The 27706-nt window shown below is 40.7% G+C and overlaps 1 protein-coding gene across 2 annotated transcripts; it reads right to left on the reverse strand.

Annotated features, from left to right (window-relative positions):
- Window positions 1-1187: 1187 nt before the first annotated feature.
- TAF12 (TATA-box binding protein associated factor 12) lies at window positions 1188-26154 on the reverse strand. Of its 2 annotated transcripts, XM_063106384.1 has the most exons (7): window positions 26056-26154; window positions 13568-13652; window positions 12586-12837; window positions 10720-10797; window positions 8111-8225; window positions 3165-3253; window positions 1188-1427 (listed from the first exon to the last, which is right to left on the reverse strand). In XM_063106384.1, exons 2-7 carry the CDS (start codon window positions 13637-13639, stop codon window positions 1392-1394), a joined length of 642 nt encoding a protein of 213 aa, XP_062962454.1. In that variant the 5' UTR covers window positions 13640-13652; window positions 26056-26154; the 3' UTR covers window positions 1188-1391. The 2 variants fall into 2 exon arrangements, with proteins under 2 accessions (XP_062962454.1, XP_062962455.1); XM_063106385.1 differs by lacking the exon at window positions 13568-13652.
- Between the last annotated feature and the right edge of the window lie 1552 nt (window positions 26155-27706).

Genomic DNA, 27706 nt, shown 5'->3' on the forward strand with positions numbered 1-27706 from the left:
CACCAGAACATCCTTTGAGAGCATCACCCAGTGTCATCAGGAAGTTCTGGAGAAAGTGAAGCCCTCATCATCCTCATCCTGGTGGTGGGCCACAAGAGTGACCTGGTGGCTGTGCGTCAGGTGAAGCTGGAGGAGGAGAAGCTGGCTGCCTCTTTGGGGACTCTCTATGTTGAGACCTCAGCCAAAAGCAACAGTAACATTGGAACAGCCTGTGAGATGCTCACCCAAGAGACCTATGATGCTGTGAAGATAACGATCATGGGGTCAAACACAGAGTGGAAGGGAGTGAAAAACAGGGTCCCATCTTGGGCCAAGCTTCAGAAGGCAGAGGACCAAAGCAGGGCAATGTGGATATGCCTGTGCTGGTGACTCCCGGGTGGAAAAACCACCCTGCCTGAAGCCCATGGAACCCTCACAATCCACAAGGGCTGTGCTGGGCCCAGGACAAGATGATGCTAGGTGCCACTGAAGGACATGATCCTGAGGTATAGAGGGGGCCTGGTTTATCCTGCTCTATGGTGAAAATACCAAGATCAAGGATACCAACAACTAAGGACAGTCAGGTACCTGCACAGACCAGCCTTTCCCCAAGGCCACTTCCATCCCTTCTCAGGGACAAGGGTGAACACAACTTTCTCCAGGAGTTCCAGAAAAGCAGGTCAAAAAGGGCTGTTGGGCATATAATACTGCCCAAACCAGGATGCCTCTTCAGTTTGGGGCTCATGAGAGAAGGTCACCCTGCCTGATTCTTGTGGAAGAGAAACCGGACTCAAACTACTAATGGTACAGCCTCCTTTGCAATAAAATAATGGAAAATCCCTGAGTTTTTCTCAAACACAGAACTGAAAAACAATACTGCCACCTGCTGACTAGAGAGCTACATCCAGTCTTGCTTGTCCTAACTTTCTCTGGCATTTCAGAGGCTGTAAGCCATGTACCCTGTGTCTTTCGGTTAATAACTTTTTTATTCCAGAAAAGCAAATGAAAGTCATGTTTATATAAACACTGGCATTACAAAGTACAGGGAAGAGGAGAAGGAAGAACAAAACAAAACCCTCTACAAATCTTGCTAATACTGTCTCACCCAACAAGACCATAATGCTTTGTCTCATATTCAATCACTTATATAATAAACCACAAATAAAATCTTCTCTGGAAGATACATTGCTCCTCTTTGAGTTGGCAGGGACAAGGGACCAGAAGTTTGGGTAGGAGGCTTTATTCTTTTGGCAGATCCTCTCAGTCATTATAGATATTGCTGCACTGTTAATAAAAAATATATGCTTCTCTGTAAAGCATTAAAAAAAAAAAATTCCAAGGATGAGATGGCTGAGGTCTCAGCTCAAGTATCTCCAAATAAATTGTTGTCCATCCCCTGACCTTTCCATGTGTTATTTCTTGGTTGTCTTCCGGATCAATGCCATTCTCTGAAAGGAGAGAGAAATAAGCAGTTACACAGGTTAGACTCAGGAGCTTTCTGGAACATCCATGTGTGGTTAGCAGGTCTATAGCAGAAGGGAGGAGACCTTGGGGACCTGCAGTCGCAGGACATTTCAGCAGGTGCCTTCTAAGCAGAGAACAGTCTGCAGTGCCCCAAGAGATGTTTAGAAGGGTTAGTGGGCCCATTTCATCAACTAAAAGACTCAAACTGTTCTAGGTTTGCAGGATGGCAAAGAAAAAGCAAGAGAAGGTGACAGTTCTTGCCTTCTGGGGACTTAAGGGATAGGCCAACAAAGCTTGTGTTTTCTAGGCTCTCCCCACCCCTATATCTCTTCTTTCTTTCATGATGGAGTAAATAGGGAAAGGGCCTCTATTTCAAACTTGTGGCTGGCCAGTTAGTTCATTTGGTTAGAGAGCAGCCTTATAACACCAGGGTCAGTTTGGATCCTTGTACTGGCCAGCCGCCAAAAAAAACCAAACTTGGGATAGCCCGTGGCTCACTCGGGAGAGTACGGTGCTGATAATACCAAGGCCACAGGTTCGGATCCCATATAGGGATGGCCAGTTAGCTCACTTGGGAGAGCGTGGTGCTGACAACACCAAGTCAAGGGTTAAGATCCCCTTACCGGTCATCATTAAAAAAAAAAAAGAAAGAAACCAAACTTGTTGCCACACACAAAGGGAACTGACATTTCACACCTGATGGCCAGCAATGAAGGGAAACTGAAGGCCAGCAATTTCTACCACAACCCATCATAGAAACACTCAGATCACGGGTTTCAATTTTTACTATTACTAGGCACTGGCCAAATTACTAACTTGCTTTGCTCACTCTTTTTGACCAAGAGATTGTCCCAACATTATGATATTTGTTGACTAAATAAATAAGTCTGAAAAGTGGATAATTTGGGAGCACAGCCAAAGTGACAATCCATTGTCTGGAGGGACTTCCTTCTGAAGAACACTGTGATCCTTTGATTCAGGCTATTGGCGGCTTCCTTGTAGGGCTTCCTCTGGGAGCTCTGTAAACACTCATTCCAGAGATATCAGGCTATGGAAAAGCAAGGGACACTCACCCAGGACAGCCAAGCTGTGCCTCTGAAGTTTGGAAAAAGCTTACTTTTCAAATATGAGTAGCTGGTTACATTAGGAAGGCCAGCACTGCTGATGGACTGACTAATGATGGCGACAACTTGCTCCACAGCAGAAGTGGTATTCTCACACTGACCTCTATGTTCCTTGTTAAGAGGGGCAGAGAACAAAGGTTAAGTTGGAAGAGAGGCCAGAATGCCAACAGCATCCTGGGTACTTCCCTCAGCACAAATATAGCATAGTTCTGCTTTCTTTAACTGGCCCTCTATTCATAGGGCCATGTATGGTGTTCATATCAGCAAAAATGAAGAAAGATTTCATTAAGGAGGTGTGGAAAGAGTGAGATTCATCCATATTAGAAGAACCTAGAATCAACAGCTTTAAGTGATGTCCATCAGAGCTGAGAGAAAAAAACCTATACCCCATGTGGGAACAGCACAGCACCGAGGAAATACCTGCTTGATTTCCTGTGGATCACTGTTGCCTCTTGCCCTCACTGCCCTTTGGTCCAGAGAGTAAAGCTTGCTGTGTGGGGGAAGTGAGGCCGCTGGAAGGTAGCTGTGGGCACCCTCTCTAAGACATAGCTCAAAGGATCAGCCCTGGTTGCTCCCGGGGCTTTGGTGGCTCCTCACCTGTTTGTGAGCTTCTGTGGTGCAAGCTTTTTTGTAGGGTCGGATTTCTTCAGAGCCAAATCCTGGGATCCACATGTTCCATTGGCGCTCTGCAAGGAAGAAGCCAGCACATAGATTAAGTTGCCAGGAAGGCAGCATCAGGAGTGCAATGTGACCCTCAAACAAGGATCAGCGAGAACAAATCTGGGCATCAACTGTACTAACATTACCCTATAGAGGGATTCTATGGAATACAAATGAAGAAATTGCACATGGCTCCTCCAGGGTTTTATAGGACACAATCTGAGCTTCTTGCAAAGAAAAAGGGGTAAATTAGTCAAAGCTGTGAGTGTTGAGCCCTAAGGTTACCCTGCAGCTCACCTAGTCCCGAAAACAAGTCACTTCTTTCTTCAGTTGTCATAATCCTTTGCTCAGAATAACCCCTCTCAAACCCAAAGAAAGACTAGGGACAGAAAGGCATTTCTAGCATTCTGGAGTTAAGAGACAAGGCCCAGCTCTGCTGCTTCACTGTGGAGCTATATGATGTTGGATCTCTATTTTTTCATCTTTTACATGGTAATAACAATAGTAATAACTACCTCATAGGGTGGTTGGGCATTCAGTGACATAATGCATGTAAAGCATTTAGTCCAGAGCTGGGATAAATATACAGAGATACGGATGTAGATCCAGGTAAGTCCACACCACAGCTCCATGCCTTTGTGTCCCTGCACTTTATCATTCTGGTAAGATCGTCACTAGAATTTCCCAGAGGACAGGGGCTTTGTTTATTCCATTTTGTCAGTAACTGGCATAGCTACAGGGACCCCTAAACCCCCAAATAAAGGTAAACTGCACTTTAAGCATACCCAAAATTTAAAAAGAATACTTAGATAAGATTACTAGAGAATAAATCACTATTCAAAAGGATCTACATGGGGACTCCTTTATTCCTCCTCATCAGTGCTCCCGAAGCACTGAAAACAGTATTTGTTTTGTAAAATTTGTTTTGCCACAAACAGACACCTACTTAAGCCAAATTGAATATTAATGATTGCATAGCTATACTTTATGTCTATTGCATAATAAATATTGTGTGAATGAATGATTCCTGTTTGGTTCTAGGATATTTTGATATATAACTTTCTTCCAACATTTCTTTGAAAACAGAAATGTCTGAAACCTTCCGCTAATAATATATGTTGTCAGTACTTGAGAGTGACAGGGGGCTGGCCGGTTAGCTCAGTTGGTTAGAGCATGGTGCTGATAATACCAAGGTTAAGGATTTGGATTCCCATACCAGCCACTAGAAAAGAAAAAATTAACACTAAGATTATTCTCTGGGAATTGAACTTTACAATCAATAAAAAGTGAATCAGGGTGTATAAAGTCACGTTAAAGGGCTGGCCTGTGCCTTACTCAGGAGAGTGCAGTGCTGATAACATCAAGGCCACGGGTTTGGATCCCATATAGGGATGGCCGGTTCGCTCACTGGGTGAGCGTGGTGCTGACAACACCAAGTCAAGGGTTAAGATCTCCTTGCCGGTCATCCTTTTAAAAAAATAAAAAATAAAAATAAAAATAAAATAAAGTCACGTTAAAGAAAGAGAGTAGCTAGTAGGCATGAATGCTTATATGTGTGTATGTAAGTATGTATAGCTATATACACAAGTATATGTAAATATATATTCTATATATATGTATATATATATTTTATGTGTATGTACATATATTTTATATAATTTTACTATAACAGCAACAACCATTTAATGAATAAAATGCTTAGTACAAAGTAGCATTGTGCAATTATCTCATTTAACTTTAAAATTTCTAAAGAAAGACTATCAATCAGAAGGAGAGGTTATAAAAAAAAAAAAGAAGGGGAGGTTATTCAACCATGCATGGATGGAAAACCGGGGTCAGAAGCAAACACTGGCAAATGCGAGCCCTGTCCAGGTGAGAAGCATCAAGAGTTGACAGCGCCAGTGGCAAAACCATCTTTTTTTAGGGGTGTGGGGTAGGTGCAGCAGACCTAGATGGTCTGGTGCCATTTAACATCAGGTTGCCTAATTCCCCATGCTTTGATCTCATGCTCTCCACACAATCTTCTGATTATGATTTAACTTCCATTAGGCCTGCTATAAAAACTGTTCTAGTCATGCAGACTTTTGAGTATTCTAGTCTCTGTGACAATTATTTCTTACCTTTAATGAATAAACTGATGTTCCAATTTTATTTTCAATAATTAAGGTACAAAATAGGAATGGTAAACTCTTTTTTTTTTTTTTTGTCTTTTTTCGTGACCGGCACTCAGCCAGTGAGCGCACCGGCCATTCCTATATAGGATCCGAACCCACGGCGGGAGCATCGCCGCGCTCCCAGCGCCGCACTCTCCCGAGTGCGCCACGGGCTCAGCCCAGGAATGGTAAACTCTAAAGTAATATAATCTGCTGTGGTAGAGGGTTTTTTTTTCCAATTGCTTTGAACTAGACCCATGCTGTGGTGGTTTTTTAATTGTGATAAAATATATATAACATAAAATGTACCCTTTTAACCATTTTTAACTGTACAGTTCAGTGGTATTAAGTACATTCACACTGTTGTACAACCATCACCACCAACCATCTCCAGAACTTCTTCATCATCCCAAACTGAAACTCTGTACCTAATAAACAATTACTTCCCACACCCCCCTCATCTTAGCCCCTAGTAACCACCATTCCCATTCTACTTTCCATCTCTATGAATTTGTGCTGTGGTGGTTTTAAAACATGTCTGCAAATTCCTTCACAATCCTCCCATTAAGAGGTGGAGTCTATGTTCCCTTTCCCTGCAACTGGTCAGGTATTTCTTTGCTTTGTTTTGTTTTGTTTTTGGCGGCTGCCTGACAAGGGGATCCAAACCTTTGACCTTGGTGTTACAAGACAGCGCTCTACCCAACTGAGCTAATTGGCCAGCCTGGACAGGTCTTTGTAACTGCCTCAAAGAACAGAATTCAGCAGAAGTGACACTGTGTGACTTCGGAGGCTGGGTTAGAAAAGGCCACGCAGTTTCTCCCAGTTGCTCATGGGACACTCGTTCTGGGAGCCTTCAGCTGCCACATAAGAAGTCCAGCTATACTGGATCTGCCATATGATGAGGCCATGTGGGGAGACCACAGAGACAGAAGGACAAAGAATGAGAGAGAGAGAGAGAGAGAAAGAGAGAGAGAGAGAGAGAATCCAGCAGAGTCCCAGTTTTTTCAGTGTTCCCAGCCCAGGCATCAGACATGGAAGTGATAAAGCCTTCTGTTATGGGTTAAATTGTGTCACCCCAAAAGATATGTTGAAATCCTAACCCCAAATACCTAAGAATGTGACCTTATTTAGAAGTAGGAATGTTGCAGATATAATTAGTTAAGATGAAGTCATATTGTAGTAGGCTGAGCCCTTAATCCAATATGGCTAGTGTCCTATGAGAAGAGAAGAGACACAGAGGCAGAAACACACAGGGGAAAGGCCATGAGAAGACTGAGGCATAGACTGGAGTTATGCAGCTACAAGCCACAGATCACCAAGGATTGCTGGCCACCACCAGAAGCTTGGAAGAGGCAAGGAAAGACTTCCCTGGGGCATCAGAGAAAGCGTAACCCTACCAACACTTTGATTTCAGACTTCTGGCCTCCAAAGCTATGAGAGAATAAGTTTTGCTGTTTTACGCCACCTAGTTCATGGTACTTTGTTACAGCAGCCCTAAGAAATGGATACTCCTTCCTTCAAGACAATCTCAGCCCCAGCCACTGCCTGACTTTAACCACAAGGGACCCTTAGCAAAATTGCCTGACTGAGCCCAGATTCATGAATAAAACTAACAACTGTTATCATTTTAAGCCACTGTTTTGGGGTGATTTGTTAAGCAATAATAGATAACTGGATTATCTGTCCTCTGCTATTAATATCAGTGACATTAACAAGAGGGTATTATTTCTTCCACATAGACTACCAGCACCTTCCAAGCAATAGCTCCTTGATCCTGGGAAGGAAACCTTTTAGTCATCAGTCATGAACTGATCTGCACTGAATTCTTAATATCTTCTGCCTCCTTCACTTGGCTGGACTGTCTTTGTGGTTCTCTTTCTTTGATAACATTGTAACCAATGCAGAAAGGGGCTTATTCATTTCCAAGTGATTATGGTTATCAATGTTAGATGAGTAACTCCCAGAAAAACCCAAGTTCAAATTTAGTGTCTGTTAAGTGGAAAAGCAGAATACAAAATTGTATGTACATTATGATTATAATTTTCTTGGGGAAAAAATGCATAAATAGGCTAAAAACTGCAAGGGAACATTGAAGGTCAGTTTTATTTGTTTTGTTTTGTAGCGGCTGGCTGGTGTGGGGATCCAAACCCGTGACCTTGGTGTTATAAGGTTGTGCTCTAAGAAACTGAGCTAACCAGCCAGCCCAACAGTTTTGTTTGAATGGTGTAGACATAATAGTAGCTACCTTTACTAAACTCTTACTTTGTGACAGGCCCTGTGCCAATCACTTTACAAATATAATTTATAATTCTCACAATTATCCTGTAAGGAGCATACTATGATCTCCACTTTGCAAATGAGGAAACAGGCTCTAAGAGAAATTAAGTAGGAAGGATAAGGTGTTACAGCTGAAAAGTGGCAGAATCTGGTTTCAAACTCAATGTCTAGGCTTAATCTCCCAACCATGAATAGATTTCTCTTCTTTATCTAGTACTGGATTTTTTGGTGGCTGGCCAATATGGGGATCCAAACCTGTGATCTTGGTATTACAAGGCTGTACTCTAACCAACTGAGCTAAACGGCCAGCCCTAGTGCTGCTATTAAATGAATACATAAATCGCAGATCCCAAAAGTCTGGTGGCGGCACAAAGGTTCCTCTGACTATACTTTCCCTGGCAGTCCTGAAGAAACAGTTGCATGGATACTTCAGGGAGAAACAAAACCACATACCTAGATGTAACTGGACATCTTTCACCTCCAGGGTGCTAGACTTGCGATGCCGAGCAAGCTGGCAGGCTGCTGTCACCACACTCTCGATAAAATCATCAGCAATCTGCAACAGCATCTGGGGAAGGCAAAGTGAAGCAGAGTAACCATGACATTGGCAGGGAAGGTTTCTGTTGCTGGGACAACTGTTTTTTGCCTGTATCACATATTTAGTCAGGCTTTCCATTAGAAAGCCTGCAATCAGCATTTGGGCTAAGGAATAAGGGGATGAGGATGAGGAAGACAATAGACACATTACCCAGGTCAAGAGCAACTCGCCTTTCTGAAGATGTACTTTCCATACTTTCTACTCAGCAGGGATCAACTAACCCAATCACTGCTTCCCACACTTTCTTCAGAATTAGATGGGAAAACAAAAGTGAATCATTATTTTTTTATTTTATTTTATTTTTAAAGATGACCAGTAAGGGGATCTTAACCCTTGACTTGGTGTTGTCAGCACCACGCTCACACAGTGAGCTAACCAGCCATCCCTATATAGGGATCTGAACCCGTGGCCTTGGTGTTATCAGCACCACACTCTCCCAAGTGAGCCACGGGGCTGGCCCTCAAAACAATATTTTTTATTAGCATATTCATTGTTACAAATCATATTTATTCTTTATGCCTTTTATCCAATCTCTCCCCTTCCCCCCTCCCTCCCTCCCAAAAAACAATTACCAAAATAGAATTCTAAACCCTGCCAAACTAAAAATTAAGTGTAATGTTAGAATGTAGATATTTTCAGACAATTACCTCCTATCTATCCTCTATTAAGAAGTAACAAAAAAATGTGCTCTAACAGAAAAAAGGGAGTAAATGAAGAAGATGACGTGGGATCCTGGAAACAAGAAATCCAACACATAGAAAGAGCAAAAAGACCCAGGAAGAGTTTGTGCAAGCAGCCTAAAATTAATCAGACCAGAAGAAGATGAAGGTTTCTGGGAGTGAAGTATACAGGCAAAAAAACCAAAACAGATAAAACCCAAATCAATAGATTAGTTTTCCATTTGGAAAACAACTTTTGGTGTTGTCAGCACCATGCTCAGCCAGTGAGCCAACCGGTCATCTCTATATAGGATCCAAACCCATGGCCTTGGTGTTATCAGCACCTCACTCTCCCGAGTGAGCCACGGGCTGGCCCGGAAAACAACTTTGATAAGTGTATAACAGAGCTCATAGTTGGAGCAAAAAAAAAAAAGGCACAAGAAAACTTTTCTTTTTGGCACCTGGCTGGTATGGGCATCCAAACCCTTGACTTTGGTGTTATAAGAAAAACTAAGTAAATAAAAAAGATTCTATCACTAACTTCAAGAAAATAAGTTGTACAAGAAAGGAGGTAATCATAGACATGATTTAGCTCAGTGAACAGTATTTATATAGTGAGAATAATGTAAAAGTACTGATAATCTGAGGTATTCAAAAGTTGTAACAGAACTGCATTGGAAAAATGAGAGAAAGGAAAGTTCTATGGCATATGTGTGAGTGATATAACAAAATTCTCATCTACTATAACGGGAAGTCAATAGACCATTATAAAGTGAATGAATCAAAGAATATCTGCTTAAGTACATTACAGTCACACATCACTTAATGACAGGGATACGTTCTGAGAAATGTGTCAGGCAATTTTGTTGTGTGAACATCTTAGAGTGTGCTTATACAAACCTAGATGGTATAGCCTACTACACTCCTAAGCTTTATTGTATAGCCAATGGCTCCTAGGCTACAAACTGTACATCATATCATTGTACTGAATACTGTAGGCAATTGTAACACAATGGTAGGAATTTGTGTATCTAAACATAGAAAATGTACAGTAAAAATACTATATTATAATCTTATGCAACCACCCTTTTGCATGTGATTTTTTGTTGACCGAAATGTCATTGTGTGGCAGATGACTATACTTAGAAATATGGAGACACACACACACACACAAACCGGGGGGGGGGGAAGAAGATATAACAACCACAATTATTTGAAGTTGATACAACAAGCAAACAGAAAGGACATTGTTGGGGGGGAGGGGGGGAGGGAGAAGGGAGGGAGGTTTTGGTGATGGGGAGCAATAATCAGCTACAATGTATATCGACAAAATAAAATTTAAAAAAATAAAATAAAATAAAAAATAAAAAAAATAAAAAAAAGAAATATGGAGGAATATTATTATAGAAATAGCTAAAATCACTGAAAGTGGGTGCCTTTCAATGATCAAAAAATGATCAAAAGACATACACTGAAGTGCAGCAACAGACTATCACTTTTTTGACAGGCAAAAGTAGCAGCAGCTACTAGGTATAAAAAGTGCTAGGCATTCCCCTAGGTGACTTGTATAAACTATTCTACAGGCATCTTACAATAACCCTGTAGGTAAATAACATCATAACCTACCAACATAGGAGGAAGCTGAATCTCAAAAAGCTTAAGTGACTTGTCCACAGCTACACAGCTGGTAAGTGGCAGAGCCAAGATTCAAATTCAGATTTGTCTGCATCTAGTCTGTGCTCTTAACCACTATACTATACCAGCTGTCAGGGACACAGTCTCTGTGGTACCCAACCCCACCTTACCTCCTCCACATCTTCATCCAACTGCTCATTAGGATCCACTTCTCTTACTAAGTCCTGTAATTTCTTCTTGGTCAATACCTAAAGTTAATTGGGAGAAGATTTTTCAGCCACATATTAAAGAAATAAAACAACTCATTACCCCTTAATGAAGGAAGGCTGTCAAGTTGTTGGGTTTCGTTTCTATTTTCCAAAAAGTTCAGTCTGGTCTACCTGGTTGTACTGCTACAAGACTACACTGTCAAGACAGAGGCGGTGTAGGAAAAGCAGAAAGAGCCATCTGGAAGAGAGGCCAGCATCCAGCATCCAAGGCCAGCACCAGGCAGTTTATTTCAGCTGCATTTCTTTTTCTCACTGTGCATCACCTTCCCTCTACGTTAAGCAAGTTGTGATTTTCTGATCACCACAAATTGTACCGTGCCTCTGTTGCCTTTGGACATGCTCTTTCTCCCTTCTTCCTACATGCTCAGCTGATGGTGCATCCTATTCGATAACTTTCCTAACCCACCCAGGTAAAAGCAACCACTTTCTCCTTTGGCCTCTGTGTACCCTTCGATCATTGTGCATACTTATAAACATGCCTGTCTCTGACTAAATAGTCTAAAAGCTCGCTAAGGGCAAGGAACATGTGTTCATCTCTGTAAAACTAAATGTTGTATAAGTATGTACAGCTACCATCCTTCTTTCATAAAGGAAATGTCATGTTACATATATATGCTATTAAAAAATGACCAAAAGGGCCGGCCCGTGCCTCACTTGGGAGAGTGTGGTGCTGATAACACCAAGGCCACAGGTTCGGATCCCTATATAAGGATGGCCAGTTAGCTCACTTGGGAGAGCATGGTGCTGACAACACTAAGTCAAGGGTTAAGATCCCCTTACCGGTCATCTTTAAAAAAAAAAAAAGAAAGAAAGAAAAGAAAAATTTTAAAATAAATATTTTTAATGATGTCTTAGATCTATCCATTCTTCTCCATTTTACCATCATCACCTAATTCAAGCCTTTGCTACATGTCTTGATTTATTGAAAAAAGTCTTAGAATTGGTCTTCCTCCCAGTCTACTCCCCTTTCTTACCCTTCTTGTCCCCACTGCCAAGTTAATCCTAAGATTTACTACTTTTATTATGTTCCTCTTACTCCCTTATTAAATATCTGCAAAGATTGTCTATTGCCTTAAAGTTCCAATGAAACTTACTAGTATAAGCCTCCTATGTTCTGCCTATCCTGTTCTTCTCCACTAGACTCCATATTCAACATAGGTTGGTCTCCTGACTATCGGCCCAACCCTCCTCCATTCACCTTTGCTAGTCCCTCTACCCATTCCCTTGAAATGTTGTCACCTCATCCATTCTATCCAGCCTATAAGACCCAAATCAAGTGATTATACTTATTTCTTGTGGCTTTGGAGAGAAAAATCAGGATCATAGGTAAAAAGAGGGAAGAAGATTTTAGAATCACTTCAGAAAATTAATAATAGCAGCAAATGGATGAATTGGAAAAAGGAATGACTGTAGGCCAGAGTACTTTTATTATAGGAATAATGAACCCATTTATTACATTATTCAACAATTACATAGCTAACACATATATAAAACACCTGTTATAGGCAAGGCATTGTGTTAGTGTATGTGTGTGCATGGATGTATGTATATATGCGTACACACAACCGTATAAACACAGAGTAAACACTGATAAACACTGCACGTGATAGCTCAATAAAGAACATTAAAATTCTAGAGGAGAGAAAAGACCTTCTTTTTCAGCTGAGAGGAAAAAGCAGTATCTGAGATGGACATCTCTCAAAGCATTACTGGTTCAAATAACAAATAAGGGGTGTCTACAGAAAGCAAAAAGTAAGAGGATGATACCTGATTGTTTTCAGGGCTAAGACGACCTCCTGTCCCAGGAGTGCCAGGTATCTTTACCACTGTAGTGCTATTGGCCATGGAGCCTTGTGGAGGGGTACTGGCTGGTTCAGGTTTTATGGATGAGAAATTAGAGAGGTTGATTAGGGCTGAGGGGCCAAACTGGTTCATAATCTGTCGAGCTTTGGACTTCAGCTCATAGAGCTTATCGAGATCCTGTTTCTTTTTGGAGCTGTGAGGACCAAGGCCAATCAACTGGAGGAGAAAACATGAGAATTAGTTCTAGAAGCACCTGTAATAAAGGATGAGTTTTGAAAGTAAAACTATATGAGGTCTGTCACACTTTGGAGGGTCTTCAGTATATCTGGGATGGTGACCATTTGATACCTACATATTAAAAATGGAGGGAATGAAGAATGTTCATTGCTCTCACCTGATATTTAGAAACCATCTCTTCTCCAAAAGCTAAATGAAATAGTCCACAAAATTGAAATAAGGAAGAAAGTAAGTGGAATGAGGATTCTTATATACAAAAATAAAGTAGAATAAGCAAGATGTTTTTGAGGACTTTGTGAAAATAGAACACTTGGCTAAGTACTACATGCATCATTTTTTAAACATCAAATAATGTTAAGTTCAAATAAATCAAGGCACAATCACAAACTTAAAACCCAGTCACAAAGCTTACAAAACAGATTAGTTCATTTTGGCATTTCAAAACATGCTTAAGCCTATGTCAGGGCTATGCTCAATAAACACAATTTTTAGCAATTGTTAAAAGTAAGCTCTTCTTTATCATCAAGAGCAATTTTCCTCTGAGTGTTAGCAATCTTTAAGTACATGCAGAGACCCTAGCCTGGAGCAGCCAAGACTCCTAAATCTTAGAGCCATCAGGCTGACTATGTGGACATCAGCTTTGGTGTCATCAGGATCAGAAGCACATTCACCAAGTTCTGCCCACAGTGGCCTCAAAGAGCCTACTTACAGCTATTTGAGTGTCTAGATCTTTAATTACATCAGCAACAGCTGTGAGTCCGGTGAAATGAGAGGCAGCCATTTTCAAAAGCTACCTGTAAATGAACAACTGGCATGAAGCACCACTCTTGCCACAGAACCACTTCAGTTACATGACCTGGCACATCTTCACTGACCAGGATCCAGACAAACTGGATGCAGAAAAACATATCTCCTTGTCCCTACTGGGGGCCAAGAAAAACATGTTCATGAAAGAGATTTCTTTCATGAACAAGTTTAAAATTAAGGAATGATTACAGTACATACAGACTATCTTCCTATAAAATGAATGTTCTATTGTTAGGGATCTATTACAGCATATGAAATACGACATTGGGCAAAGCTGTGGGATTTGACTGCAGGAATCATGTCAATGGCTTTCAGAACTTGGTAAAGCTCAGCAACCTGAATGTGTATCTATATCTATTCTATTCTTGCCCATGTGAGAATTCCTCCCCAACACATTTTCTAACTTTCTAATATAAGAAATCATCTCTTCTGGTTTATCCTTAATAAAAGCAACTACCTATGCACTGGGTAAACGACCAAGAGAAACAAGGCTGACTTGTTGGCCAAGAGCCAGCTGATGGGGACAGCAGAATATCGGGATCATGGTTTTTTTTAACTATATGTTGCCCATGACTCCTTCTCCCCTACCCACAAATGTTACCAGTGGAAGGGTTAGGATAGGAAAAGATTATTAACCTGATAATAGTTGCTCTAATGTTATAAAAGGAAACAGTTTTCCCAGAGCAAGTTATGCAAAAACTTAACTAAAGATTATCAAACGACCCTCATCACTCTAGCTCACAATGAACATAGATACCTCTCAAATAACATTCCCACACCTTCAAGGGACTTTCCAAATAATTCTGAATATTGCTCAAAATAAGTGGAGACTTTTTTTGTAATAGAGATATTTTGTATAATGAGAATTTCTTTTTTTGTCTTTTTCGTGAACGGTACTCAGCCAGTGAGTGCACCGGTCATTCCTATATAGGATCCGAACCCGTGGCGGGAGCATCGCTGCGCTCCCAGCGCCGCACTCTCCCGAGTCCGCTCCCAGCGCCGCACTCTCCCGAGTGCGCCACGGGCTCGGCCCTATAATGAGAATTTCTATTGTAAGTCCTGGAGACAAAAAATATGGGCTATCTACACAGTAGCAAATATGAATAATCACATACCAATTTAGGAATTGCCAATTAACCTTAAGAAATAGCTCCAATGTTCCTATACTGGCCAGCCACCCAAAAAGAAAAAGAAAAAAGAAAATGGTGTGAGAAATATCAAACTTTCCCTCTAAGAAACTATACTGCAGTTTACTACAGTCATTGACCTTATTGAAAAGCAAACAATACTTTTGAATTTTCAATAGTTCTGGCTAAGTGAGCTACTTCTTCCTATAAAAACAAAACAAAACAAAGGTGATGATAATCAGACACCCACTACCAGGCTGACACTACCCTTGGTTTTCTACACTATTCCTTTATAAAGTTGGATTTAAAAACATTTGTTTCTTTCTTTCTTTCTTTTTCTTTTGTCATTTTGTCTTTGGATTCTTTTTTTTTTTCTTTTTTCTTTTTTTTATAAAGATGACCGGTAAGGGGATCTTAAACCTTGACTTGCTGTTGTCAGCACCACGCTCTCCCAAGTGAGCCAATCGGCCATCCCTATATAGGGATCCGAACCCATGGCCTTAATGTTATCAGCACCACACTCTCCCAAGTGAGCCATGGGCCGGCCCCTTGTCTTTGGATTTAAACGCATTTGGGTGGATGGTAATTTCGTGGGTTTATACAACCGTCAAACTCATCACATTGAACATTTAAGATCTGTGCATTTTACTGTATGTAAATTATACCACAATTAAAAATAATAAATCAGTGGGTTGGCCCGTGGCTCACTTGGGAGAGTGTGGTGCTGCTAACACCAAGGCCATGGGTTCGAATCCCTATATAGGGATAGCTGCTTTGCTCACTTGGGAGAGTGTGGTGCTGACAATACCAAGTCAAGGGTTAAGATCCCCTTACTGGTCATCTTTTAAAAAATAATAATAATAAATAAATTTTAGGGGCTAGCCAGTTAGTTCAGTTGGTTAGAACATGCTGTAGTAACACCGAGGTCAAGGGTTCAGATCCCCATACTGGCCAGCCACCAATAAAATAAATAAATAATAATGATAATTTTTTTTTTTTTTAATAGGTGACCGATAAAGGGATCTCAACCCTTGGCTTGGTATTGTCAGCACCACGCTCAGCCAGTGAGCTAACTGGCCATCCCTATATAGGATGCGAACCCGTGCCTTGGTGTTATCAGCAGCGCACTCTCCCAAGTGAGCCACGGGCCGGCCCTAATAATGATAAATTTTGAACAAAAATCATATACTAGAAACAATATATATATATATATATATATATTTTTTTTTTTTTTTTAAAGATGACCAGTAAGGGGATCTTAACCCTTGACTTGGTGTTGTCAGCACCACGCTCACCCACGGGCCGGCCCGAAACAATATAGAAGATTAAAAAATATTCTGAAATCTAAACTTCATACTTTATACAAAAATTAACTCAAAATAAGGACCAGCCCATGGCTCACTTGGGAGAGTGTGGTGCTCATAACACCAAGGCCATGGGTTCGGATCCCTATATCGGGATGGCCGGTTAGCTCACTTGGGAGAGCATGGTGCGGACAACAGCAAGTCAAGGGTTAAGATCCCCTTACCGGTCATCTTAAAAAAAAAAAAAAAAAACTCAAAATAAACTTACATTTAAAATTTACAACCCAAATGGCCAGTTAGCTCAGCTATTTAGAGCGTGGTACTGGTAACACTGAAGTTGTAGGTTTGGATCCCGGTACTGGCCAACAGCCAAAAAATAAAAAAACAGGAGAAAACCTCTGGATTCAGTTAGGCAAGGAGTTCTTAGACTTGACACCAAAAACATGATCCATAAAAGGAAAAATTGATAAAGTGGCCCTCATCAAAATTAAAAACATTTCCTCTGTGAAAGCACATGTGGAAAGGAGGAAAAGACAAGCTACAAACTGGGAGAAAATAATTACAAACTATACATCCAACAAAGGACTAATATCTAGCATATATAAAGAACTCTCAAAACTCAACATTTAAGGCCTTTCTAAAGATGATCCAAAACTCAGGAGCCACAAAAGAAAAGATGGATACGTTCAATTACATAAAAATAAAAAATGTCTGCATGGCAACAAACATCATAAAGTTAAAGGACAAAAGACAATCTAGGAAAAAAGAAAAAGAACAATCTAGAAAAAATATATGTAACACCTTTTATATATTAAAAATACCTACAAAAATTAATTTAAAAAAATAAAAATAAAAATACCTACAAATCAGGTTAGAATGCGGTGTTGATAACATCAAAATCAAGGGTTCAGATCCCCTTCCTGGCCAGCTGCCAAAAATAAATAAATAAATAAAAATACCTACAAATCAAAAAACACCCAACTATTCAAAATGAAAATTGCAAAAATATTACAGTACAAGAAAAAGAAATTCAAATGGCTCTTAAAATAATAAAATAATCCTTATTTTCATTCATAATAAAAGTGCGAATTAAGACTACATGCTACTATGTATTCCCCATTCAACAACGATCAAAAAGTTTTATATATAATATGTTTGAAAAGTTATGGAGAAATAGTCATTTCATATGTTTTTGGGATGGGCGGAGTATAAATTAGTTAGAGGTCTCTATAACAGACTACTTGGCAGTATTTACCAAAATTAGAAAAGTATATACTGTTTTGATCCCATAGTTCCATTTTAGTAATTTATATTATAGTCTAACTACATATGAATAGAATACTACACATACAAGAAATTTCAACCTAAATGTACATTAAAAGTAATATAGTTAAATAAATTAGGGTAATAAAATAAAAACAAAATGAAAATAAATAAATAAGTAAATAAGGGTATAACTATATAATGAACTCCATTAAAGAAGAATGAGACCCATGAAAATAAAATGCGAAGTGAAAGAAACCAGTCACAAAAGACCACATATACACTCTCCAGCTACAAAAACAAACACACAAAGACCACATATTATATGATTCCATTTATATGAAATGTCCAGACTAGGCAAATCTGTAGAGACAGAAAGTAGATTAGTGGTTGCCTATGGTAGGAGCATGTGGGAGAGGACTAGGGATTGACTGCTAATGGGTATAGGGTTTCTTTAAGGGGGGACAAAAATAATCTAAAATTAGATTGCTCAGCTCCTACAATAGAGGTAAAAAAAGTAAACAAATAAAAATAATAAAGTTAGATTGTGGTGATTGCTACACAACCTTGAATGCAACAAGAAAACCCACTAAATTGTACACTTTTTTTTTTTTTTTTTTTTTTAAAGATGACCGGTAAGGGGATCTCAACCCTTGGCCTGGTGTTGTCAACACCACGCTCAGCCAGTGAGCCAACCAGCCATCCCTATATAGGATCCGAACCCGTGGCCTTGGTGTTATCAGCACCACACTCTCCCAAGTAAGCCACGGGCCGGCCCTAAATTGTACACTTTAAATTGGTGAATTGTTATGATATGTGAATTATATCTAATAAAGCTGTTTTCTGAAAAAATAAAGAAGCTCATGAAATGCTTTCCAAGATACACTGTTCAGTGAGATGCAAGGTATAAAATAGTGAGAATAGTTTGCTATCATTTATTAAAACAGCACACACAGATACACAGTTGTAACTGCATAAAGTATTCCTGGAAAGATACATAAGAAGCTGGTAAGAGTGGTCACCTTGGGAGGTGGGGGATTGTTGGTATCTGGGTGGCCTATGGGACCAAAGTGGGAGAGACTTATTTTTCATTGCATACCCCAAACTCTGTACTACATATGTTATCTATGAAAAAAAATTAAACTACTGTTTAGATTATTTCCTCTGAAGAAATAGATAATACTGACCGATTTTTAGAACAAAAAATATACCAGTAGCAACAAAAATGAATCTTGACCTACATCTCACACTTTATACAAAAATAAATTCAAAACTGAGTATAGACCTAATGTAAAAATTAAAAGTATAAAACTTTTAGAAGAAAGCATAGGAGAAAATCTTTATGACTTCAGGTTAGTCAAGTTCTTTTTTTTAGGGCCGGCCCGTGGCTCACTTGGGAGTGTGTGGTGCTGATAACACCAAGGCCACGGGTTTGGATCCCTACATAGGGATGGCCAGTTAGCTCACTTGGGAGAGCATGGTGCTGACAACACCAAGTCAAGGGTTAAAATCCCCTTACCGGTCATCTTTTTAGAAAAAAACAAAAAAAACCAGAGCTCTTTTTTTTTTTTTTTTAGGTGGCTGGCCAGTATCGGGATCAGGAACCCTTGATGTTGGTGTTATTAGCACCATGCTTTAACCAAGTGAGTTAACCAGCCAGTCCAGTCAGAGTTCTTGATATAACACCAAAAGCACAATCCATAAAAGTAAAAAATGGGTTAAGTAGACTTAATCAAAATGTAAAGCTTCTGCTCTGCAAAAGAGAATATGAAGACAAGTCACAGAAAGGAGAAAATATTTACAATTCATATATATGACAATGAACTTGTATCCAGGATTTATAAAGAACTCTCAAAATTCAACAATAAGAGTGGCTGGCCTGTTAGCTCTGTTGGTTAGAGCATGGTGTTATAACACCCTGGACCAGCCAGCAGCCAAAAAAAATCAAACAATAAGAAAACACACACCCAATTTAAAAACTGAGCAAGAGATTTGAACAGACCCTTCACCAAAGAAGGTAAACAGATACCAAATAAGCACATGAAAAGATGCTCAATATCATTAGTCATTAGGGAAATGGAAATTAAAACCACAATGAGATAAACCTATTAGAATAGCTAGAAAGGAAAAAAAAAAAAAAAAAAACCACCAAAAAACAAACAAGTGCTGGAGAAGATGCAGAGCAACTGAAACCCTCACACATTGCTGGTATGAATGTAAATGGTGCAGTCTTTGGAAAACAGCTTGGCAGTTTCTCACAAAGTTAAGCATATACTTATCATATGACCCAGCAATCCTACTCCTAGATATTTACCCTAGAGAAATGAAAACTTACATGCAGGGGCCAGCCCGTGGCTCACTCGGGAGAGTGCGGTGCTGATAACACCAAGGCCCCGGGTTCGGATCCCATATAGGGATGGCCGGTTCGCTCACTGGCTGAGCGTGGTGCTGACAACACCAAGTCAAGGGTTAAGATCCCCTTACTGGTCATCTTTTAAAAACAAACAAACAAACAAACAAACAAACAAACAAAAACAAACAAACAAACAAAAAAACTTACATTCACACAAAAATCTGTATGTGAATGTTTATAGCAACATTATTCAGTTGTCAAAAACTGGAAACAACCCAAATGTTTTTCATCTGGTGAATGGATAAACTATGATACATCCATACAATGGAATACTACTCAAAAATAGAAAGGAAGGACTACTGATACAAGCAACAACATGAAGGGGCTAGCCAATTAGCTCATTTGGTTACAGGGTAGTGTTGGTAACACCAAGGTCAAGGTTTGGATGCCTGAACCAGCCAGCTGCCAAAAAAAAAAGGCAACAACATAGATGAATCTTAAATGCATTATGCTAAGTGAAAAAGGCAAGATTCAAAAGACTATGATTCCATTTATAGGACACTCTGGAAAAGGCATAGTTATAGGGATAGAGAACAGATTAGTAGTTGCCAAAGGGGCTGGGGTGGAGGAGGGCTTGGCTATAAAGTAGCAGCATAATTAAATATAGGGAGCAGGTACAACTGTTCTGTATTTTGAATATTGTGGTGCTTACATGACAGTATGTATTTCTCATATTCTATGAGTTGTGACTGTACTCCCAAAAGAGTTTTATTAAATGTAAGATTTAAAATAAATCTTAAAAAGTAAAAAAAAACATCACAACCTGATCACAATGGTCAATGACTCCATGTCCACATTACCTGTTTACTGACAACTTTCATCAGGCCCAGTTGTGGATGATGGTGACCAAGCATGATGGAATGAAGTGACTTTAAATAACTTAAATTCCATGATGTAATATACCATGACTGTTTGGGGGCTACTCAAATTTTTAATTCTCACTTCCTCAGAATGCCAAGAGATAAGGATGTACTACTGTGTAAAAACAGTGGCATTAACTGTGGAACAGTTTGGGAACAATTGTAATACTTAACCCCCTTACTATGACCTACTATATGAAAATTATGTGCCATGAGATTCACAAAGTAAGTCCAGAAAGTCTATACCCTAGTGACCTACAGTTGAAAATACTTAATAATTTGGGGCCAACCTGTGGCTCACTTGGGAGAGTGTGGTGCTGACAACACCAAGGCCACGGGTTTGGACCCCTATATAGGGATGGCCGGTTGCTCACTTGGGAGAGCGTGGTGCTGACAACACCAAGTCAAGTGTTAAGATCCCCTTACCGGTCATCTCTCTTTTTTTTTTTTTTTAAAGAAAGAAAATACTTAATAATTCTATCAAAACAAGATTGAATGGCTGTGAGTTCAATAAAATAACCAGGTCTCTCCTCCCTCTCCCCACCTGTCATATTTAAATTGTAGTTTGTCAGGCTGAGAATGACAAGCCCTAATTGCTCTCCTTTTAACAACCTTGTACCTCAAACAGAAATCCAGTTGCAACCCTATTATTGTACTGAGAGGATATGATTTTCTCAGAGGGTAGGAAATTGGGAAGACTTTGCAATAGTTTTAAGACCCTGGCCTTCTCTGGGTAGCTGTTTCATTAACTCTTAAAAATAAAAAACAAAAAAATCTTACTGGCCAGCCACTAAAGCAAAAACAAAAACAAAAAACAAAAAACTGAAGGGAACAGAGGAATAGAAGACCAGATTGTCTTTAAAACCTTTTAACCGCTGAAATGTTTAGAAATGTATTATTTAAATAAAATACTGGAGTCAAGGGACTACCTGCTTGATGGCATAAAAGCCCTATTATTGTGGTGCATGACTTGACTTAATGACTGGGTTTTCTACCTGGCTGTTTCTCTCCTGTCTGGCTTGTAGATCTATCTAAATAAGCTCATATTTCCCAGTCTAAATAAACCAAAAAGAATCAATTACAGTATTTGCAGTCTGTGAGACTTGAGAGCATCAGAAACATAGGGTTTTTTTCCAGTTTGAAGGTAATGCTGTGGTTGGCTACTTTGATTCTGCGCAGGCAGGTTTGACTTAACAGAAAGGTAATATAGGTGGAGCACCCCCAATCTGAAAATCCGAAACCTTTTGAATGCCAACATGACACTCAAAGGAAACGTAATTGGAGCACTTTGGATTTTGGATGCTCAACTGGTAAATATAATGCAAATATTCCAAAATCCAAAAATACCTGAAATCTGGGCTGGCCAGTTAGCTCAGTTGGTTAGAGTGCAGTCTTATAATACCAAGGTCACGGGTTTGGATCCCCACACCACCCAGTGGCCAAAAACAAACAAAAAGCCCCAAAAAAGTTCTGGTCCCAAGCATTTTGTATAAGCGATACTCAACCTATCTAGTACAGTGGTCAAGGACATGGACTCTGGTGGCAGTGTCTAGGTTCAAATACCACCTCTGCCACTTATTAGCTATATGTCCTTCAGCGATTTACCTAATCTCTTCATGTTTCAATTTCCTCATCTGAAAAAACGGAGTTAATAATAAAATGTAGCTCATGAAATTGTTTACATGGAATTGACAGTTTACTGAGTTTATGAACCTAAGTCACTAAGAGTGTGTGGCACATGGTAAGCACTAATAAACATATTTGCTAATATTATGTATATGCTCTCCTCCGTTCTAAATGTGTTATGAAAACCAGTGTATTAAAAAGTTTCTCGGGGGGGGGGCCCGAGCCCGTGGCCCGAGTGCGGCGCTGGGAGTGCGGCGACGCTCCCACCACGGGTTCGGATCCTATATAGGAATGGCCAGTGCCACGGGTTCGGATCCTATATAGGAATGGCCAGTGCACTCACTGGCTGAGTGCCGGTCACGAAAAAGACAAAAAAAAAAAAAAAAAGTTTCTCGGGGCCAGCCCGTGGCTCACTTGGGAGAGTGTGGTGCTGATAACACCAAGGCCACAGGTTTGGATCCCTATATAGGGATGTCCAGTTAGCTCACTTGGGAGAGTGCGGTGCTGACAACACCAAATCAAGGGTTAAGATCCCCTTACCGGTCATCTTTAAAAAAAAAAAAAAAGTTTCTCCCATCCTGCTACTAACCCAGCACAAATACCCATGTATTCATGGCACCCTATAACAGTTCTTATGACTTCAAAGATTAAAAAAAGAACAGTGGATTAAAAAAAAAAATAGTAGCAGCAAATAGTCGGCAGGAGGTTGATGAGAAGTATTGTGGAAGACCTATGTCAAGAGGGCTCAGTGCACCAGCTGCCCCCCCCCCAAAAAAGGGCTAGGTGCCACCTCTGAACACAGTTTCTGCATTTATTATTATGAGCTGGACCAGGCAAATTCTAAAGTCCCTTCCAGCTCTGACAATGAGTATAAGATTTTAGAGCTGGCTGGTTAGCTCAGTTGCTTAGAGTGTGATGTTTTAATACCAAAGTCAAGGGAGACCCTTACCAACCAGCCACCAAAAAAAAAAAAAAAAAAGATTTTAAAGTCCATAGTACAGTTTTCAAAGTATGTCTGCCTCCAACAACCTTGTTTCACAATGCAGACTGTAAACGTTGCTGATGTATTACCTCCAAAGTATTTTGGGGCTTTCCACGAAGACCTCCAGTCAAAAGTAATATGTACATGGGCCAGCCTGTGGCTCACTTGGGAGAGTGTGGTGCTGATAACACCAAGTCAAGGGTTAAGATCCCCTTACCGGGGCCAGCCCCGTGGCTCACTCGGGAGAGTGCGGTGCTGACAGGGCCGAGGCCGCGGGTTTGGATGCTATATAGGGATGGCCGGTGTGCTCACTGGCTGAGTGTGGTGTGGACAACACCGAGCCAAGGGTTGCGATCATCTTACCCAGTCATCTTTATAAAAAAAAAAAAAAGTAATATGTCCTATGTTCCTATCTGCTCTAATTCTAACACAATGATTTTCTGATCAGGTACTTTGAAATCCTATTATAACTCAGTGAATGCTGGAGCCACAAATAAGTGAGATAGAGTACATGTTGCAAATGTAGATGAGAATGTTAACTCAGGAATAAATTATCATTAATTAAACCATCAAGTACTTTGAAATGTTGACATGGCAGGCTTTCCCTCATAATTTGGTGTAAATAAGTTTTGATCATTTGTATATAGTATAGGCACTTGCAAATAGTACAGGCTAATCTACTGGGAAAAAAATAGTAGTTTCAACTAAGCCCAATTCTCCCAACCACGTCTTTCACATTTCATTAATCAGAAAGTTAATCCACTTTAAGCCCTTGTTCTTCAAATTAGTCTTTCTTGGCCTCCTAATATATTTAAATTTAAAATTAAATATATTTCATTCCATTGAAGGAAAAGCTCTATGAAGGTCTCATTTTTCTATCTTGAATATCTATGCTTCTGTGTAAACAGAGGAATTTTGTTCTCCTCAAGTACCACACTGCATAAAAACCCTAATAAGTTACAGTCCTTAATATTAACAGGAGTCTTAAAAAGGAGGGGTACTTTCATTCAATAATATGTTTTGTATAACTATTAATTCTATTTTGCTAATGGGCAAACATACAGAGTAATCCACTTAGAAAAGTAGAAAACGGGAGGGGGATTAGGGAAAAATTGGTAAAGTGCCACAAAAAATGTTTATATTGTGTAATGATAAAATAAAATAAATAAATAAAAGTAGAAAACAGTTTTAGAGTCACAGATAATGGGCTGCGTCACTTAGTACCATATGATTCCGCTCAAAGTACTTAACCTCTCTGAATCTATTTATCTGTATAATGGGACTAACAATATCTAACATGTGGGGCTATGACAATTAAATGACATAATATGTGAAAGTGCTTAAGCTGTGACTGGTTAGTCTGAGTAGGTTTCAGTAAAAGATATTATTATTATTTAAGAAGGGAAGTGACTGGTCCAAGTCTCCCCACCATCCTTATCTAAAAGCCACCATCCCTAGTAAATGCTTGTACTGAAAATACAGGACACAACTTACTTAGCTGCGACTGCCTAAACAGCTTATAAAAATACATAAATAACATTGGGCTTCATTTAAAGGTTTCTTTACTGGTAAGTGACAGTCACTGTATTGATGTCAATAGAGTAACAAGACTCAAAAGAAAGTATTAGAATCTGTAAAAATTTCTCTCCTGAGTTTGAAAGTAGAATAAAGATTCTAGAAGCATGTATTCGAGGAATATTAACCAAGCATCTCTTATTTGCTATCCATAGTAGGGTACTGTATCAAAATCGTGACCTACCTAATCATTGCCTCACTGTGATCCTGAGCCCTCTTTGGATCTTAGCTTCCTTAAACGTAAAACAGGAGTTTTAAAAAGATGATCTTTTCGAACCCTTCCATCTCTGACATTCTTTTATTCGAGATACAGAGATCTGTGCTCAATCAGGACTGAGTGGAATGGGACTTAAAACACTTTTTAAGCATATAACTGAGTTCAAACTGCTTCCAACTTGTTTCCGATTCCTAAGAATGAAGCAGAAAACGAAGATGCTTGCATGTGGACTTCCTAGATTAAGCATCTGACACAAAAAAAGTCTGCCAAAAGCTAAGTGAGCAGCGCGAAGGAGGAGTCGTCTTCCCCTGAATGCATCCTTCATCACTCTGGGTTCAGAGAATACAAGAAAAATGGATCACTATTTCTTTCCCAAACCCTCTCCCTTTTCCCTTGGAAGCTGATCTCACAGCCATGGCCCCTTAGATCCTCCGCTTTTAGGACCTAGGGTCCTCACAGCCCTGTTCCCTCACGGACTCGGAGTCTCAAAGCCCCGATCCCACAGAAGCTCCAGTCTTCACTGCCCGCTTCTGTTCCCTCCGAAACTCAAGTTTTCTCGCCTGCTTCTGCCTCTCAGAAACCTAACTAAGTCTTCGTTGCCCTGTTTTTGATTCCTTTAGGAGCACAGGTCTTCGCTGTCCCGCTTCTGCCTCTTAGAGCCCAAGTCCTCATTGCTCCACTTTTACCTCTCCGAAGCCCGTGTCTTCTTCACGCCCCATTCCGTTCCGACCCTCTCCTCTTAGAGGAGTGCGGGTCCTTACACTCCTGTCCCTCTCAGACAGCTCTCCTTCAAGTGCTGGAGAACTCACATACGTCCCTGTTCCCTAAGTCCTGTCTGGAGCCCGGGTCCCCACAGCCGCGTCTTCTCCGAGCCCGATTCCCTCAGTCCCGTCCCAAGAGCCTGATGCCTCATAGCCCCGTCTCCTCCACAAGCTGCTTCTTCAAACACCGACCCACTGTGGGTCAGGGTCTCGACTCCCTCCTCCCGCTCTTCTTCCTCAACTGCCAGGGCCCAAGACTCACAGGCAGCAGCGTCTATCTCCCCATGATAAGTGGAGACTGCCCCAGTGAAGCGTTCGTCTCAGCAGCCGGTCCGACTGCGCGGCCCTCCCCGAGTACTTCCGGCACCGCTCCCCGCCTCCAACCCGGAAACGCGCGGCTCTTCCGGCTGGCGGGCACGCGCCTGTCTCGCGCAGGCGCAGAATGCCTTCAGACACGTGGTCGTGGCGTTGGGCTGTTGCTGGGCTGTGATCATTGAGCTTTTCCCGACCTGTGGTTGACTGACAGTGAAGGCGAGCTCTGCGTCTTCTATCCTAGCGTTACGAACCCTGCCCTAGCTGTTGATTCCCGATTCCGCTTGTTGTATCTATCGCTACCACGACCGGTAATTGACGCCCTCGGATGGCTTCGAGGTCGCAATTTTTAGTTGGTGCTTTTGTCGTGATACCAGTATGAGGATTCTTACTTGGGACAGCAGCACCCCATAGGAATACTGTTAGACCCCATTAAGGAAGCTGGCAGCATAAGAACCTGGGCACAAGGGAGACTGGCTGTGCCTGTGCATTCGCAATTAATAATAATAATTGGGGCTGCTCAGTTGGTTAGAGCGCCGCCTTGTGACACCAAGGTCAAGGGTTCCGGTCCTCATACTGGCCAGCCGCCAAAATAAGTAAATAAATAACGGTTGAGCGCTTGCTATCTGCTAGGAGCCGTGCTAAGTTCCTTACTCTGATATGCCACTTTATCAGTCAGAGGAAACCTGTGAGAGATTAAGCATGGTTCTAGCTAATAAGTGCAGAGTCTCAGTTTGAACTCAGAACTCTCACTGCAAAGGCTGAGCTTGCCCTGTAACTAATTAAACTCTGATGCTTTCAGTTGGGGCAGGGAGGGGGGGGGCTGACCTTGGTGTTATAACACCGTGCTCTAATCAACTGAGATAACCGGCCAGTCTAGCTTTCAGTTATGTCATCCATCAAATGATTGGTGAGAAAACTGCTGTGTTTCTGTGTTTTTTTTTTTTTTTTGGCGGCTGGCTAGCACAGGGAATCGAACCCTGGACCTTGGCGTTATCAGCACCGCACTTTAACCACACTTTAACTGAGTTAACCAACCAGCCCTGAGAACTGCTGTTTTCGACCATACGTATACTAGATGCTAAGCATGTACGGAAGACCTGGTTACAACACCTACGGGGTGTCACAGTAAGATGGTGAAGAAGCCACAAACACAAAAGAAATGTATAGAGGGCTGTGATAGCCCAGAGTGAGCAGCAGTCGTTGCCAGCAGGAGTCAGGAAGAGCTGGCCAGATTGGTGCAGCATCCTGCACTTTCTGTCCTTAAGTCTTCCCATCCTCATCCTACCATTTCCCCAGTCCACCCTCTCTCCACACTGCCACCGATCCAAATTCTCAGACTCAAGGCGTCATCACCGTTAGTCTTGAAGCCATCTCCCTAGCCTTATTTTCCTGCCAATGCTCTCTTCATTCTCCTTAGGGTCTGGCATACCAATTTTTGTTGTTGAACTCCTGTACATCTTTTTAAGACCCAGTTTGAATGTACGTTCATTCAACAAATGTTATATTGAGTCTCATTGTTTGCCCAGCCTTTTGCTATGTGATGGCTACATACTGGTCGCTATTACGGATGATATCCTTATCTTTAGAGAGCTCACAAT

This window comes from Cynocephalus volans, chromosome 8 (genome assembly GCF_027409185.1).
Source record: "Cynocephalus volans isolate mCynVol1 chromosome 8, mCynVol1.pri, whole genome shotgun sequence".
In the NCBI taxonomy this organism is placed as follows: domain Eukaryota; kingdom Metazoa; phylum Chordata; class Mammalia; order Dermoptera; family Cynocephalidae; genus Cynocephalus; species Cynocephalus volans.